This window comes from Coregonus lavaretus (assembly GCF_964263955.1).
Source record: "Coregonus lavaretus genome assembly, chromosome: 10".
NCBI classification, from domain to species: domain Eukaryota; kingdom Metazoa; phylum Chordata; class Actinopteri; order Salmoniformes; family Salmonidae; genus Coregonus; species Coregonus lavaretus.
Window position 1 is genome coordinate 50,710,973 of NC_139997.1, and position 17,521 is coordinate 50,728,493.

The following is a 17,521-nucleotide window of genomic DNA, read 5'->3' on the forward strand; positions in this document are numbered from 1 at the left end:
AGCACCTTTGGCAGCAATTACAGCCTCAAGTCTTTTTGGGTATGACGCTACAAGCTTGGCAGACCTGTATTTGGGGAGTTTCTCCCATTCTTCTCTGCAGATCCTCTCAAGCTCTGTCAGGTTGGATGGGGAGCGTCGCTGCACAGCTATTTTCAGGTCTCTCCAGAGATGTTAGATCGGGTTCAAGTCCAGGCTCTGGCTGGGCCACTCAAGGACATTCAGAGACTTGTCCCGAAGCCACTCCTGCGTTGTCTTGGCTGTGTGCTTAGGGTCGTTGTGCTGTTAGAAGGTGAAGCTTCGCCCCAGTCTGAGGTCCTGAGCGCTCTAGAGCAGGTTTTCATCAAGGATCTCTCTGTACTTTGCTCTGTTAATCTTTCCCTCGATCCTGACTAGTCTCCCAGTCCCTGCCGCTGAAAAACATCCCCACAGCATGATGCTGCCACCACCATGCTTCACTGTAGGGATGGTGCCAGGTTTCCTCCAGACGTGACGCTTGGCATTCAGGCCAAAGAGTTCAATCTTGGTTTCATCAGACCAAGTAATCTTGTTTCTCATGGTCTGAGAGTCCTTTAGGTGCCTTTTGACAAACTCCAAGCGGGCTGTCATGTGCCTTTTACTAACGAGTGGCTTCCGTCTGGCCACTCCACCATAAAGGCCTGATTGGTGGAGTGCTGCAGAGATGGATGTCATTTTGGAAGGTTCTCACATCTCCACAGAGGAACTCTGGAGCTCTGTCAGAGTGACCATCGGGTTCTTGGTTACCTCCCTGACAAAGGCCCTTCTCCCCCGATTGCTCAGTTTGGCCTTGCGGCCAGCTCTAGGAAGAGTATTGGTGGTTCCAAACTTATTCCATTTAAGAATGATGGAGGCCACTGTGTTCTTGGGGACCTTCAATGCTGCAGACATTTTTTGGTACCCTTCCCCAGATCTGTGCCTCGACACAATCCTGTCTCTGAGCTCTACGGACAATTCCCAATGGCTTGGTTTTTGCTCTGACATGCACTGTCAACTGTGGGACATTATATAGACTTTCCAAATCATGTCCAATCAATTTAATTTACCAAAGGTGGACTCCAATCAAGTTGTAGAAACATCTCAAGGATGAGCAATAGAAACAGGATGCAACTGAGCTCAATTTCGAGTCTCATAGCAAAGGGTCTGAATACTTATGTAAATAAGGTATTTTTATTTAATTTTTTTATACATTTGTACACATTTCAAAAAATCTGTTTTTGCTTTGTCATTATGGGGTTTGTTGGTAGATTGAGGATTTTTGTATTTATTTAATCCATTTTAGAATAAGGCTGTAATGTGGAAAAAGGGAAGGGGTCTGAATACTTAACGAATGCACTGTAAGTAATGTTTTATGGATTTCTACCAATTTGCTGATATGACAAAATACTCTCAAATGGTTTAAACCAAGAGACGTTAAAAAATAAACGATTCTGTAGAAACTAAAACACTAACAGCATCAACCCAACAAAAAATATATATTACAAATTCTCTTAGCAATAAGTTATTTCACATCATGCAATAAAAAAAAAATAGGAACAAGAATATCAGATTGATATTCTTCAAATGTGTTGGCAAGCAAGTAAAAGTCCCTACTTTCTCTTTCAGGTGGCACTTAAGTTCTTCTGATGTCAACTTATTTTCTTGATGAGGTAAATGACAGATTGAAGTATTTGATAGCAGTGATGGGGGGGGTGTGTGTTAGGAGTCTACCCAGCTCTGCTCCACGATGGCAGAAACTCTCTTCTCGTACTCCCGCTTGTTTTCTTGATAAAGCTGTGCAGCCTGGCTGTTGGCTGGACTGTTAGGATTCGGCTCATCCAACAGGGACTGTGAACACAAAGAGATTGAATGTACCGGTATGAACGTGTGTAGTTCTTCGACCCTACACTTTCAGTAAGGTGACTTGAGTCAGAGTCTTGTTATGTACAGTATATCCAGGAGCAGAAATAACACCACAATGCTACATTCCAACAAAGGTACAACCAAGGTTATACAGAACATACTGCAAAACAGAAATGAAGTACACTACATAAAGAAACTGTATTACATTTGTAAAATACAGACACACAGACAAAGTAGTCTATCATGATGTCAGACTGATGGAGGAGAGACGGATTACAAACCTACCTGGATAGACGTCAAAATGGAAGACACATCATATGTGGGGCTCCAACGATTCTGAAGGATGTCTAGACATATACTTCCATCTGCATAGACTACAAGATCAAAATGATTGTTTTCATTTCAAATAAAGATTTATACACAATCACGTGAAACAGAATAGCTTACTCACTGGAAGAGCTACAGTGGAAGTCGGAAGTTTACATACACTTTGGTTGGAGTCATTAAAACTCGTTTTTCAACCACTCCACACATTTCTTGTTAACAAACTAGTTTTGGCAAGTCGGTTAGGACATCTACTTTGTGCATGACACGTAAGTTTTCCAACAATTGTTTACAGACAGATTATTTAACTTATAATTCACTATATCACAATTCCAGTGGGTCAGAAGTTTACATACACTAAGTTGACTGGGCCTTTAAACAGCTTGGAAAATTCCAGAAAATGATGTCATGGCTTTAGAAGCTTCTGATAGGCTAATTGACATCATTTGAGTCAATTGGAGGTATACCTGTGGATGTATTTCAAGGCTTACCTTCAAACTCAGTACCTCTTTGCTTGACATCATGGGAAAATCAAAAGAAATCAGCCAAGACCTCAGAAAAAAATTTGTCGACCTCCACAAGTCTGGTTCATCCTTGGGAGCAATTTCCAAACACCTGAAGGTACCACGTTAATCTGTACAAACAGTAGTACGCAAGTATAAACAACATGGGACCACGCAGCCGTCATACCGCTCAGGAAGTAGACGCGTTCTGTCTCCTAGAAATGAACGTACTTTGGTGCGAAAAATGCAAATCAATCCCAGAACAACAGCAAAGGACCTTGTGAAGATGCTGGAGGAAACAGGTACAAAAGTATCTATATCCACAGTAAAACGAGTCCTATATCGACATAACCTGAAAGGCCGCTCAGGAAGGAAGAAGCCACTGCTCCAAAACCGCCATACAAAAGCCAGACTACGGTTTGCAACTGCACATGGGGACAAAGATCGTACTTTTTGGAGAAATGTCCTCTGGTCTGATGAAACAAAAATAGAACTGTTTGGCCATAATGACCATCGTTATGTTTGGAGGAAAAAGTGGGTGGCTTGCAAGCCGGAGAACACCATCCCAACCGTGAAGCACGGGGTGGCAGCATCATGCTGTGGGGGTGCTTTGCTGCAGGAGGGACTGGTGCACTTCACAAAATTTACATTTACGTCATTTAGCAGACGCTCTTATCCAGAGCGACTTACAGTTAGTGCATACATTATTCTTTTTTATTTTCATACTGGCCCCCCGTGGGAAGCGAACCCACAACCCTGGCGTTGCAAACGCCATGCTCTACCAACTGAGCTAGATGTCATCATGAGGAAGGAAAATTATGTGGATATATTGAAGCAACGTCTCAAGACATCAGTCAGGAAGTTAAAGCTTGGTTGCAAATGGGTCTTCCAAATAGACAATGACCCCAAGCATACTTCCAAAGTTGTGGCAAAATGGCTTAAGGACAACAAAGTCAAGGTATTGGAGTGGTCATCACAAAGCCCTGACCTCAATCCTATAGAAAATTTGTGGGCAGAATTGAAAAAGCGTGTGCGAGCAAGGAGGCCTACAAACCTGACTCAGTTACACCAGCTCTGTCTGGGGGAATGGGCAAAAATTCACCCAACTTATTGTGGGAAGCTTGTGGAAGGCTAGACGAAACGTTTGACTCAAGTTAAACAATTTAAAGGCAATGCTACCAAATACTGATTGAGTGTATGTAAATTTCTGACCCACTGGGAATGTGATGAAAGAAATAAAAGCTGAAATAAATCTCTCTACTATTATTCTGACATTTCACATTCTTAAAATAAAGTGGTGATCCTAACTGACCTAAGACAAGACATTTTTAGTTTAAATGTCAGGAATTGTGAAAAACTGAGTTTAAATGTATTTGGCTAAGGTGTATGTAAACTTCCAACTTCAACTGTAAATGCTGAAAAGTTGATACCAAGTTCACTTTCGCATCAACAACATGGCTAAAGTATTTAGGACATCTCAAATGTGTCCAAATCAAATCAAATTTTATTGGCCACATGCGCCGAATACAACAGGTGCAGACATTACAGTGAAATGCTTACTTACAGCCCTTAACCAACAGTGCATTTATTTTTAATAAAAAAAGTAAAATAAAACAAACAAAAAAAGTGTTGAGAAAAAAAAGAGCAGAAGTAAAATAAAATAACAGTAGGGAGGCTATATATACAGGGGGGTACCGTTGCAGAGTCAATGTGCGGGGGCACTGGCTAGTTGAGGTAGTTGAAGTAATATGTACATGTGGGTAGAGTTAAAGTGACTATGCATAAATAATTAACAGAGTAGCAGCAGCGTAAAAAGATGGGGTGGGGGGCAATGCAAATAGTCTGGGTAGCCATGATTAGCTGTTCAGGAGTCTTATGGCTTGGGGGTAGAAGCTGTTGAGAAGTCTTTTGGACCTAGACTTGGCACTCTGGTACCGCTTGCCGTGCGGTAGCAGAGAGAACAGTCTATGACTAGGGTGGCTGGAGTCCTTGACAATTTGAGTCCATAGGGACTCTCTTACCATTTGGGTGAAACATTTTGGAGATGAATCGAACCGTGGGTGGCTTGTTAGGGTACTCTTCTGAAAATTCTATCACAAGCTTAAAAGTTCCTGCGGAGAGAGAGACAATTAGTGTTACTAAAAATATAATCTGTTCCTCATTAATCAAACTAATCCTTTATGGAGTGGAGAAAAAAAATGGTCCGCCCTACAGCTAATAGTCTGTGACATGACTAATATAAGCCTGAATATGAAGGCTGACTCAGCACTTTCTCCATATTCCACAGCATAATTTAAGGCAGCGGAGTCATGAACCTGTTCAAATTGATCACACTTTAGAATACCAAGACTATCTTTGCTCTTGGCTAGCATGATTGGAAAAAGTAAGAAAGCCAAGTTCATTGTTTTCAACCAGTTCATGGGTTAAAGTAATGTTATGATAAACTGATGATTTACATTACTGTAGGCTAACTCAAACTGATTTAGAAAGAATGGTTAACTTACCATCCTCAAATGGTGTACCCACAGGCCTGCAAATAGAGGAAAAATTACTTGTACTGTAACAGGCTAACATATCTAGTAATTAGACCCCAACTACCTAAATAAACATATTGCCACACAAGACCACAATATTTCAGATAAATAAAGTTAATTATTTAACGGTGAGGGGAAAATGTATTTGATCCCCTGCTGATTTTGTACGTTTGCCCACTGACAAAGAAATGATCAGTCTATAATTTTAATGGTAGGTTTATTTGAACAGTGAAAGACAGAATAACAACAACAAAATCCAGAAAAACGCATGTCAAAAATGTTATAAATTGATTTGCATTTTAATGAGGGAAATAAGTATTTGACCCCTCTGCAAAACATGACTTAGTACTTGTGTCTCTGGGTGCAGTTTGAAGGGCCTGCATAAAGGGATACTTCGGGTGAGTCGGATGAACTCGTGGATACAATTATGTCTCTGTGTCCAGTATGAAGGAAGATGGAGGTAGTTTGTGAGTCAATGCTAATTAGCATTAGCGCAATGACTGGAAGCAACTGCCTTCAAACTGCACGCAGAGACACAAAAATGGTATCCACGAGTTCATCTGACTCTGGAGAAGTAGATAATTGCCAAAATCCCAAAGTATTCCTTTAAAGAAGGCGAATTAGACATTTGTCATGGCTTCTGCTCTGGAGATGTTCTCCCTGAAATATTGTAATAAATTGAAATTATTCTGATTGATATGATCAACGACTGCTCTCACATTTGTTCACCTGGAAATGCCATTTACACCCTCCTTATAACAAATATAATTTTGATAGACTATTAATAGCACATCGCATTACAAAGAAGTTTAATTAATGTATGATGTGGCTGTTACGTTTTGTTGTGATGGTTGTTTTAATCCTGTTTGGACCCCAGGAAGAGTAACTGCGAGGATCCTAATTAATACAAATAATGAGTATGACTATGCAATACATTCCTGGTATCAGATACAAATGCTCTCATTTCCAATCAACAAAATAACTTTATATGTGGCTACTAGCCTCCACAGTTCAACAACTACATGTCACCATCTAAACTAACCCCCAGCCAACACACCCCTCTGCCTCCCTCTCTGACTGTAGCGTAAACCACAGCTCAATTTGCCCATATCCACCTCATCCGTATGGTCCTGATGCCCATGCCAGGATGACCACCCTTGCACAATAAGAGGGGTGGCTTTAGAACACTCACCCAAAAATAACCGCATTCCACACCATGATGTTATTCTCTGATGGAGCACCACTCACGCCAGTTGGGGGGTCTTCTTGAAGTCTGAGGACAGAACAACAGAGAGGAAACAATAGAATTAAACCTAAACCCTGGCCCGACGACTGGTTTCCTAAACGTTGCAAATATTTCTGAGCAAACAAGACGACAAGTGTGCATTCTACCAAACTGAAAGAAGTGTTATTGTTTGTTTGCAGAACAACAACAGCCATACATGACAATCACTCTAGAATCCAGAGTCCACTGTGGGCTTCACCATAATGACATTATTACAACCTTAAATATCTGTCCTCCTAGCAGCTTATTATCACCAAAGCCCAGTGTTCTCTGGTAACTTTAAATCCAGCAGTACCATTCCAAAGCTCACCGCAATAAAAACATCTCACTTTAACAGCTTACCTTCATGCACCAGGTAGACTGTGTTTTTGTAGATCCATCTACAAGTCTCTACAGAGAACACCACTGACCCCATTTACTGTAATCTCTGTGTCAACGGAAAGGCTAATGCATGGTGCTGTTACAAATTGTGAGTCACATTTGAATCATGTCACTCACTGTTCCCTGCAAGGAAATCTTGATGTTGCCAACCAGATACTTGCTGTGTGATGTAGGCTACAAATAGCCTAACTAATAAAAGATCTTATGAACAATGTATATCTAACGATAGGTGTTGTGAGACTGAATTCAACAAACCATTTATCAAAGCCACCATGCTTATCAAGAAATGCTCCATTGTTCTCTTTTACACACTAGGCCAGTTGGTGGCAGAGGGAGTCAGGTAGAGTAGAAATGGGGATGTGACAAATGGAAACATTTTCTTAAAGTTTAAACGGCCATTTAAAAAAAACATCTGTTTTCCGTTAAAACGATAAGAAAAATTCATAACATTACATGTGAATTCACAATGAGTCTGCGATGCTGCCAGCAACGGTTTGGGTATCACGGTGTCCCTTTCAGATGGTTAAGCATTGCACCTGTACTTCCATTCCTGTACCTCAATTCCACCTCGCAAAGTTTGCATTTCCTTCTCATTTAACTTATCAAAGTATTGCAATACAGGACTTCGCTGCTGTCGCTTGCCTGCCGACTAACATTTCTGAGTGTCAATATTCCGTTTGCAATCGACTCCTAGGATTCAGTATTTTTAGTTAGTGGTGGCTAAAGTGAACTGAAGTCTATAATGGCTGTTTAAAGAACTAAACCATGGATTACAGTTTATCCTAGCCCATAGACTACTTTCAGGGTGAGGAACCATATAACATGAAGTTGTAAAATTGGTAACTACTCCTTTAACTTAGATAGCTAGCTAAATGCAGTGGCTGACAAGTAGATGTAACTAGTTAGTTACACGTCAACGAATAAAAACAAGTTAAGCTGGCTAGCACATCTGTGTGGCAATGTGGCTCTAGCATGCTAGCTGGCTATGCCAGTTGGCTAACTGAAGCAACATTATTACATCTTACCATAGCTAGGTACCAGACAGTACAACGTGGCTAAGTATTAAATTAATGACTGGCTCAGTGATTAGCTCGCTTGCTACAACCAACTCGGTACTGTTCAAGCCTCACATTAACGGTACTGTTAGATAGCTAAATCAAAGTGGCTAGCTAGCTTCCAGCGATCTAGCGTTACTGTAGCTAGCTAACGTTAGATAGCTAAATACAACAAAAGCAGAGCTAAAACGCTGCGTTACCTTTTGAAATCTCTCATAAGTCGTCTTCTAGCTGGAGTAGACATGATTCAAAACGTATACTTTGGTCATAAAAATGTATCGAATCGATGTTATTAGGGGTAAATCTTTCGTCTGTGATTTTCTCTTCTCCCCAGCACATCTACCGTGACGTCATGTACCTCCACAGGGGAGAAATCGCAAGGACATTCGATTGGAACAGTGCACTTTCAAATTAACACTTTTTCCAAAAAATGTGAACAGTGCATCCAATTTATACGACACCTTCACTTGGTTAGTATTCAAACCTTTAGACATATGAATTGTCACACCAGGTCTCAGGGATGTCTAGCCCAATAATGGACTAATGTTACTCCTTGTAGTCCATGGACCTTACATGTTCTGTTTAGAGCCAAATTGGCTCTGGAAGCCAAAACAGTCAAATATTCCATCTAAACTTTAATCGATTCTCAATTGTGGTACGGTTCTAGAAACATAAAGCCCAATATTTTCATATCACATCAAAATAATTGTACAAATGCAAAATATACACTTACCGTACTCTGTTTTAACACAGTTGCAGCCGACAGTATTTTTCAGTAACACATTTATGGCATCCTTCTTGCGTTTACACATAGGTGTTCAGAGACGCAGATAGATAATTAACACAGGTAGTCCACTCTGTTTTCAGTAAACAAGCGCTGTAACATGGAAATATGGCCATGTAGGAACCTTGAACATATAAATGTGTGTAGAAATGTAACCTTCAGTTAAAAAAAAAAAAAGATTTCTCGCTGATATGAAAGATACGTTCTTTATGTTTCCAAAACCGTACCTCAAGCCATGCATTTTAACATTCAGAAGGAGTGTCAGAGGACTTGAAACAAAACTCCCCTGGCCAGAATATACTATCCTCAATAGGCACTAAAGATAGCAATCGTATATGAATGGGTTAAGGGATGGCTAACTGGAAATTCCTTTGGTCTCTAACTTACTGAGTTAGCTTGGTAAATCAGCTTTTGGTTTTCTTGCACCTTATTTGTGGAGCAATCTTCAAAAGTTCGTAAATTTGATGTTTTGGTGCCTCGAGGTCTTGCATAAAGATTAGTTTACATGTCACCTCAATCTTGAGTATTCACTTGGTTACTATTCATGCAGTATCTTTCAACTGTATGACATTTCCAGTGTTTCAATTTGGAATGTTCTAGAACGCCTCTCAATTGTGATCAATTTTGCCTGTTGTTATGGTAACCATGTTCTAATTTCTCACCTCTTGTTTGTCAGAATTCTTCTTGGGTGGATACTCCTGGGAAGAAAAAAAAACTGAACAGTGCCTTGCAAACATTAAGTGGTCTGTCAGTTTAAGGTATTGTTTATTCCAACCATGAAATATAGAAAATGTATGAGAGCAGTCAGGAGAAAAAATGAAATAAATGCAGTCTTTGTATCTACTCAGCAACAAGTATTCTGACCACATGATGTGTATTAACCTTATATATGTTTTCACTATAAATCAAGTAATTGTGATTTCATTTGAAAGTATTACACTGGATGTTGGATGTTTGCCTTTATATCTGTTTTTAAATTAATGTATTTACCATATGTACAGCCCAATGAAGGATGATGGATATGTATGAGAACCTTGGTGTGGTGGGTGAGGGGAGCTATGGCACAGTGATGAAGTGTCGACACAAGGAGATGGGGCACATTGTGGCCATCAAGAGGACAAAACCATGAAAAATATTATTATTTTATTTTTTATTTTTTTGTTGTCATTTAGCAGACGCTCTTATCCAGAGTGAATTACAGTTAGTGAATGCATACATGTATTTGTTTTTTGTTTTTTTCATACTGGACCCCCGTGGGAAACGAACCCACACCCCTACCGGCCAAACCCTCCCCTACCTTGGACAACGCTGGACCAATTGTGCGCCGCCCATGGGTCTCCCGGTCGCGGCCGGCTGTGACTGAGCCTGGACTCGAACCAGGATCTCTAGTGGCACAGCTAGCACTGCGATGCAGTGCCTTAGACCACTGCGCCACTCTGGATTATCATGAGAGAAATCAAACTTCTGAGGGTGAGGAATTTATACTGATCAGTGCCTGTCTCAAATATTGGGTACAAGTCACTCATTGGCTACAGTCCAACTAATGTCACATCCATGATAACAGCATACTAACTACTACAACTTTAATTCTGTTCATATGTTTTTACACAGCAATTTCGCCATGAAAACCTTGTGAACATGCGGGAGGTATTACGGTTCAAGAAGCGCTTGTATGTTGTCTTTGAGTACATTGACCGAACAGTTCTGGAAGACCTAGAAAGATACCCTCGTGGTTTGGACAGCAAACGCCTCAGAAAGTACATGATCCAAATTCTAGCAGCCATGGATTACCTTCACACCAGCAATGCAAGTATTCTCATGTCATAGACTCAGCCTAGTGAGTTTACAGGATGTAAAACACATAATGTCAAGAGGTCAATCAGCTGGTGTGAAGTGGGTTGAACAATCTTGTAAAGAGTTACAGCATACACAAAAGTTGGGATGACAAAGAAACTTAATGACAGTAAAACAGTAGTTCTTCACTGGCCTGAAATATGCAACATTTCTCAACAGATCTTTCCCAGAGACGTCAAACCGGAGAAAGTGCTTGTGTCTAACTCTGGGGTGGTGAAGCTCTGTGACTTTGGGTTTGCCAGAACCTTGGCACCGACTGGGGAGCCTTTCACAGACTATGTGGCCATGTGGCCACGAGGTGGTACAGAGCCCCAGAACCTTTAGTGGCAGACACCACTTACAGCAAGTGGGTATCAAGCAGAACCATGGCTATCAGAGCAGTGTTGAAACTTGTGTGAATGTATTATGGAATAAGACCACAGTAATTACAATGTCATACCTTCTAAGGGTTCCTCATTATTTTGGTACAGGTCTATCACGTTTCTTTCGTCTGTGTTTTTTGATAGAGTGCTGATAGATTCTCTGAACCTTCTTTATTAGACCTGTAGATGTGTGGGCCATTGGCTGCTTGATTATAGAGATGGCTACCAGCAATGCTTTTCTGATGGGGACTTCTGACCTGGACCAGGTGCATAAGATAGTCAGCAAAGTGGGTAAGTACTGCCCAATGGGTGTAGTAGCTTGAGAGCCAATCTGTTTGTGCTATCATATCAACTCCTTGTCACTCACTGTCATGCCATATTTGGCTTGACAATGACTAATAAGCAACGGAGTTGGCAAGAGCACAAACAGAGCTGGGACCAACAACAAAAGATCACCCTTGCCTTTCTTGCACTAACACACACACTTTTATTTTCTTAATAGCACTGACTTTCCTGATAGCTGCTTTATTGAGGAAAAAATGGCTTACTATGGCTGTAATATGTGGTTATCTCACCTAGCTAGAATCCTTAGTTGCTACATCCATATTTGGACTTATAAATTAATGATATATACCCATTGATTCTTGAAGAATATAACTTCTAAATGCCTCATGGGCTTAGTTCAACTGTCGTAACCCATCAGAACCCAAAAAATAAGCTTTTTTTACTCCATTGTTTGTAAACAATGTAAATGTAAACAAACACTGTTTAGCTCCAACATGGTTAAAACTGTAATTTTGAAATCATGGATGGTCAGTCCTTGCATCCATAGCTCTGTCTAGGAATTTGAGAGTGGTTACATTTCTCCAGGCCCATCCCTCAGCTTTTTACCAAAACAGAGGCGGGGTGCCGCTTTGTTATTGTTTCCATTAAGGATTCTAGCTTTAAGATGATTGCACTAACTGTAAGTGGCTCTGGATAAGATCGTCTGCTAAATGACTGTAATGTAAATGTAAATGTGTGGGCATCGATGGTGGAAATGTGGACTTGATAACATCTGAGGCCTCTTAATATTGTGGATGTAGTTCAAATAACTGGGTATTTACATTGGCTTAATCAAACTGTTGTCCATTCTTCCAAGGGAGCACAGATAACCCAAAGCTTTCCCGATATCAATAGGGCAACAGGCCTGCTAGGATTTCACCATTGTTGAAAAGTAGGTCACAAAGAGACAAAAAGGCAGTGTAAGATTGCATCCCAAATGGCACCCTATTCTCTTGACCCATTCTGGTGGGGGGGGCCCAGGACTGAGTTTGGGAAACCCTGCACTAGAGAATAAGGTGCTATTTGGGACGCATCCTAATTTTTCCTGGCTCCCCAATGAATTTGTTATTTTCATGATGCTTAACAGATTTATATCATATGTGTCTTTGTGGCTTATCAAGGGGGCAGAGAGAGACAATTGGCTTCACTCTATAAATAAACAGTATTTCAATCCCTGACCAACAGCGACAATCCCCCTCAGGAGACTGAAAAGATTTATCATGAGTCCTCAGATCCTCAAAAAGTTATACAGCTGCACCATCAAGAGCATCCTGAGTTGTTGCATCACTGCCTAGTATGGCAACTGCTCGGCTTCCGACCGCAAGGCACTACAGAGGGTAGTGCTGGCGGCCCAGTCTAGGTCAGTGTTCTCTCTGCTACCGCACGGCAAGCGGTACCGGAGCGCCAAGTCTAGGTCCAAAAGGCTTCTTAACAGCTTCTACCCCCAAGCAATAAGACTCCTGAACATCTAATCAAATGGCTACCCCCCCCCCCCCCACCCCCTCTTTTTCGCTGCTGCTACTCTCTGTTTATTATCTATGCATAGTCACTTTAATAACTCTACCTACATGTACATATTACCTCAATTACCTCGACTAACCTGTGCCACCGCACATTGACTCTGTACCGGTACCCCCTGTATATAGCCTCGCTATTGTTATTTTACTGCTGCTCTTTAATTATTTTTTTGTTATCTATTTTTTACTTAACACTTATTTTTCTTAAAACTGCATTGTTGGTTAAGGGCTTGTAAGTAAGCATTTAACTGTAAGGTCTACACCTGTTGTATTCGGCGCATGTGAACATTTTGATTTGATTTGATTTGACAAACAAACCTATGCTGAACTAAACTGTGGCATTCAGGCTTTTACCAAGGCCTACACAAGGAAAAGCCCAATGATCCTTTTGCATTTAGGCCCTGGACATAAACACAAGCTAAATAGAGGGGATCGAGAGAACATTGCTGTTGTTGTTTTTTCCTTGGGTGCTTTCATTAGTATAACTAACTTGGCAGAGATACGCAGGCCTAATACTGTGAGAGAGAGAAGTGGTCCCCTCCATATTAGTCTTTTATCAGGTTCAATCTGTGGTTCATTAATTCTCTGTGGTGGAATGGGATATTCAGGCTATTTGACTCTCTAATCAGCCCCAGTGTGTTCCTCTCTGTCTCCGCTGAGAGTGGCTCTCTGGCGGGAGCTAATGGCAGAGTGTCAGTGAAGATGGAAGCCAATAGCCACAGTGGCAGGTAGATAGGGACGTGGAGAGGCTGACAGACCATCTTCTCGCCTCCACCAGCTGTCTGTGGACAGAACTCATCCTCCCAGCAGACTGAAAGAGCTATTTACAACACTGTGTGTCACCCTAATGATTCATTACACTCCATAGTGCGGTGATGGCTGACACCACGCTGAGTGCAGGGGATGTAACCAGTGCCATGTACTGTCTATCAAGGCTAATCAGAAGTGAAGCTATGTGATTGTACAGCTACTATCTCATTATAGTGGTGTCGTTTTACTCCTGAATGTGTGATGGTCATAATTGGATTACAAAGATAATTGAAGTACAACAATTTGAGGAATGAGAGGACCTCAGGATGGCTCCCCTTCTATTATCAGTTATGTAATGGCTGCTTTCAGTTCACCTATTGACTGTCATAAAAGTGTGTGTACAGTAAAACTATGTTCAGTAAATTGACACACAATTGCGTGTTTTGTCTTGATAGTGCCTTTGACCCGCCATCAGCAGGACCTGTACTTCTAGAACCCTATCTTTGCTGTGGCCAGCCTCTCTGAGGTGCAGCTCCTCAGGGACCCCAGGAAGAAGTACTACAAACTCCACCCCTTAGTGGCTGAAATAGTGGATGTAAGTCTGCAGAGAGATAGTGAAGAATGTGTATGGTGTGGGACAGGAGTTTTTTCCTGACTATGTCACCAGGAAAAAATTGAGGAGATTTTCCATGTCAGGTCACAAGATCTGGAAAAACTCCTGGGCCTAACAATGTGGTTTGCGTTGGTTGTTTACTTTCACAGTGACGGTCTCCTTTTTTTCAGTCATGCCTACAGATCGATCCTGCTGACAGGGCTATGTGCTCCATGTTGCTCATTCACCGATGCTTCTCCAAAGACGGGTTCCCTGAAAGGTGAGTCAGGGCAACCTTGCATGTTGAGTGTACTTGGAGAAGCAATTAGCCTCTGAGAGAGTGGAGAGAGACGTTTGACCTACATTCTGACCTGCTTACATACAAGATGGGAATGTGGTACTATATTGTCACAGTGTCATAATCTGGCCACACACATGTTGATTTGCCTTGTGTTTCTAGCCTTGAACCTTCCTTGAAATTGTTTAACGTTTATGAGATACTGTGAAGTAGTTGTAATAATGTCATGATGAACTGCCATTGACCTGAATGACTGCTGGTTCCTGCTCCAGATTCAAACCAGAGATACAGGCGTTGATATTGAAAGATGCCGAGGTCAATAGCATGCACAGGATCCACAGTGGCTTGTGGGAGGCACCAGAGGAGCAGGGAGCAGTAGTCCCATGCTCATGTAACAGAAAACCAGTGAAGGTATAAACTACATTGACCCTTATTCATTTAGCATATTCTTACCCAGAGCATTTTATCATCTGTATGTGCAATAAAGGGGCTGAGCAACTATGTAAATACAAGTCAAAGCCTATATACTGTGCTATAGAAATGATTGTACAAGACCCATACCAGTCAACCATATTGTACATGGACTGCTATTTGTTTTAGGACACTGAGAAGGACAGGCGTGGGAAGGTTTTTAGAAATGTTGGCAAATTTATAAAAAACAGATATTACATTTACATAAGTATTCAGACCCTTTACTCAGTACTTTGTTGAAGCACCTTTGGCAGTGATTACAGCCTCGAGTCTTCTTGGGTATGATGCTACAAGCTTGGTATTTGGGCAGTTTCTTCCATTCTTCTCTGCAGATCCTCTCAAGCTCTGTCAGGTTGGATGGGGAGTGTCTCTGCACAGCTATTTTCAGGTCTCTCCAGAGATGTTTGATCGGGTTCAAGTCCGGGCTCTGGCTGGGCCACTCAAGGACATTCAGAAACTTGTCCCGAAGCCACACCTGCGTTGTCTTGGCTGTGTGCTTAGGGTCGTTGTCCTCTTGGAAGGTGAACCTTTGCCCCAGTCTGAGGTCCTGAGCGCTCTGGAGCAGGTTTTCATCAAGGATCTCTGTACTTTGCTCCGTTCATCTTTCCTTCGATACTGACTAGTCTCTCAGTCCCTGCCGCTGAAAAACATCCCCACAGCATGATGCTGCCACCACCATGCTTCACCGTAGGGATGGTGCCAGGTTTCCTCCAGACGTGACGCTTGGCATTCAGGCCAAAGAGTTCAATCTTGGTTTCATCAGATCAGAGAATCTTGTTTCTCATGGTCTGAGAGTCTTTAGGTGCCTTTTGACAAACTCCAAGCGGGCTGTCATGTGCCTTTTACTGAGGAGTGGCTTCCGTCTGGCCACTCTACTATAAAGGCCTGATTGGTGGAGTGCTGCAGAGATGTTTGTCCTTCTGGAAGGTTCTCCCATCTCCACAGAGGAACTCTGGAGCGCTGTCAGTGACCATTGGGTTCTTGGTCACCTCCCTGACCAAGGCCCTTCTCCCCTGATTGCTCAGTTTGGCTGGGCGGCCAGCTCTAGGAAGAGTCTTGGTGGTTCCAAACTTTTTCCATTTAAGAATGATGGAGGACACTGTGTTCTTGGGGACCTTCAATGCTGCAGAATTGTTTTGGTATTCTTCCCCAGATCTGTGCCTCGACACAATCCTGTCTCGGAGCTCTACGGACAATTCCTTCGACCTCATGGCTTGGTTTTTGCTCTGACATGCAATGTCAACTGTGGGACCTTATATAGACAGGTGTGTGCCTTTCCAAATCATGTCCAATCAATTGAATTTACCACAGTTGGACTCCAATCAATTTGTAGAAACATCTCAAGGATGATCAATGGAAACAGGATGCACCTGAGCTCAATTTCGAGTCACATAGCAAAGGGTCTGAAAAAAGTATTTGATCCCCTGCTGATTTTGTACGTTTGCCCACTGACAAAGAAATTATCAGTCTATAATTTTAATGGTAGGTTTATTTGAACAGTGAGAGACAGAATAACAACAACAAAATCCAGAAAAACGCATGTCAAAAATGTTATAAATTGATTTGCATTTTAATGAGGGAAATAAGTATTTGACCCCCTCACAATCAGAAAGATTTCTGGCTCCCAGGTGTCTTTTATACAGGTAACGAGCTGGGATTAGGAGCACACTCTTAAAGGGAGTGCTCCTAATCTCAGTTTGTTACCTGTATAAAAGACACCTGTCCACAGAAGCAATCAATCAATCAGATTCCAAACTCTCCACCATGGCTAAGACCAAAGAACTCTCCAAGGATGTCAGGGACAAGATTGTAGACCTACACAAGGCTGGAATGGGCTACAAGAACATCGCCAAGCAGCTTGGTGAGAAGGTGACAACAGTTGGTGCGATTATTCGCAAATGGAAGAAACACAAAAGAACTGTCAATCTCCCTCGGCCTGGGGCTCCATGCAAGATCTCACCTCGTGGAGTTGCAATGATCATGAGAACGCCCAGAACTACACGGGAGGATCTTGTCAATGATCTCAAGGCAGCTGGGACCATAGTCACCAAGAAAACAATTGGTAACACACTACACCGTAAAGGACTGAAATCCTGCAGCGCCCACAAGGTCCCCCTGCTCAAGAAAGCACATATACAGGCCCGTCTGAAGTTTGCCAATGAACATCTGAATGATTCAGAGGAGAACTGGGTGAAAGTGTTGTGGTCAGATGAGACCAAAATGGAGCTCTTTGGCATCAACTCAACTCGCCGTGTTTGGAGGAGGAGGAATGCTGCCTATGACCCCAAGAACACCATCCCCACCGTCAAACATTGAGGTGGAAATATTATGCTTTGGGGGTGTTTTTCTGCTGAGGGGACAGGACAACTTCACCGCATCAAAGGGACGATGGACGGGGCCATGTACCGTCAAATCTTGGGTGAGAACCTCCTTCCCTCAGCCAGGGCATTGAAAATGGGTTGTGGATGGGTATTCCAGCATGACAATGACCCAAAACACACGGCCAAGGCAACAAAGGAGTGGCTCAAGAAGAAGCACATTAAGGTCCTGGAGTGGCCTAGCCAGTCTCCAGACCTTAATCCCATAGAAAATCTGTGGACGGAGCTGAAGGTTCGAGTTGCCAAACGTCA

General features: G+C 42.1%; 1 protein-coding gene across 1 annotated transcript; it reads right to left on the bottom strand.

Moving 5' to 3' along the window:
• Positions 1-1,208: 1,208 nt before the first annotated feature.
• On the bottom strand, positions 1,209-8,303 carry LOC311136659 (ubiquitin-conjugating enzyme E2 B). Its single transcript, XM_084170872.1, has 6 exons — positions 8,140-8,303; positions 6,411-6,491; positions 5,189-5,214; positions 4,706-4,795; positions 2,143-2,231; positions 1,209-1,842 (listed from the first exon to the last, which is right to left on the bottom strand). The coding sequence occupies exons 1-6, from the start codon at positions 8,181-8,183 to the stop codon at positions 1,714-1,716; spliced, it is 459 nt and encodes a 152-aa protein (XP_084026998.1). The 5' UTR covers positions 8,184-8,303; the 3' UTR covers positions 1,209-1,713.
• Positions 8,304-17,521: the final 9,218 nt, after the last annotated feature.

Bases quoted from the DNA above. Each gene is read 5' to 3' on its own strand.
- LOC311136659 (XM_084170872.1), bottom strand. From the start codon at position 8,183: ATGTCTACTCCAGCTAGAAGACGACTTATGAGAGATTTCAAAAG. The intron at 5,215-6,410 runs GTGAGTGTTCTA...CTCTATTTGCAG, and splicing joins TGGAATGCGGTTATTTTTGG to GCCTGTGGGTACACCATTTG. The intron at 4,796-5,188 runs GTAAGTTAACCA...CTCTCTCCGCAG, and splicing joins GGGTACACCATTTGAGGATG to GAACTTTTAAGCTTGTGATA.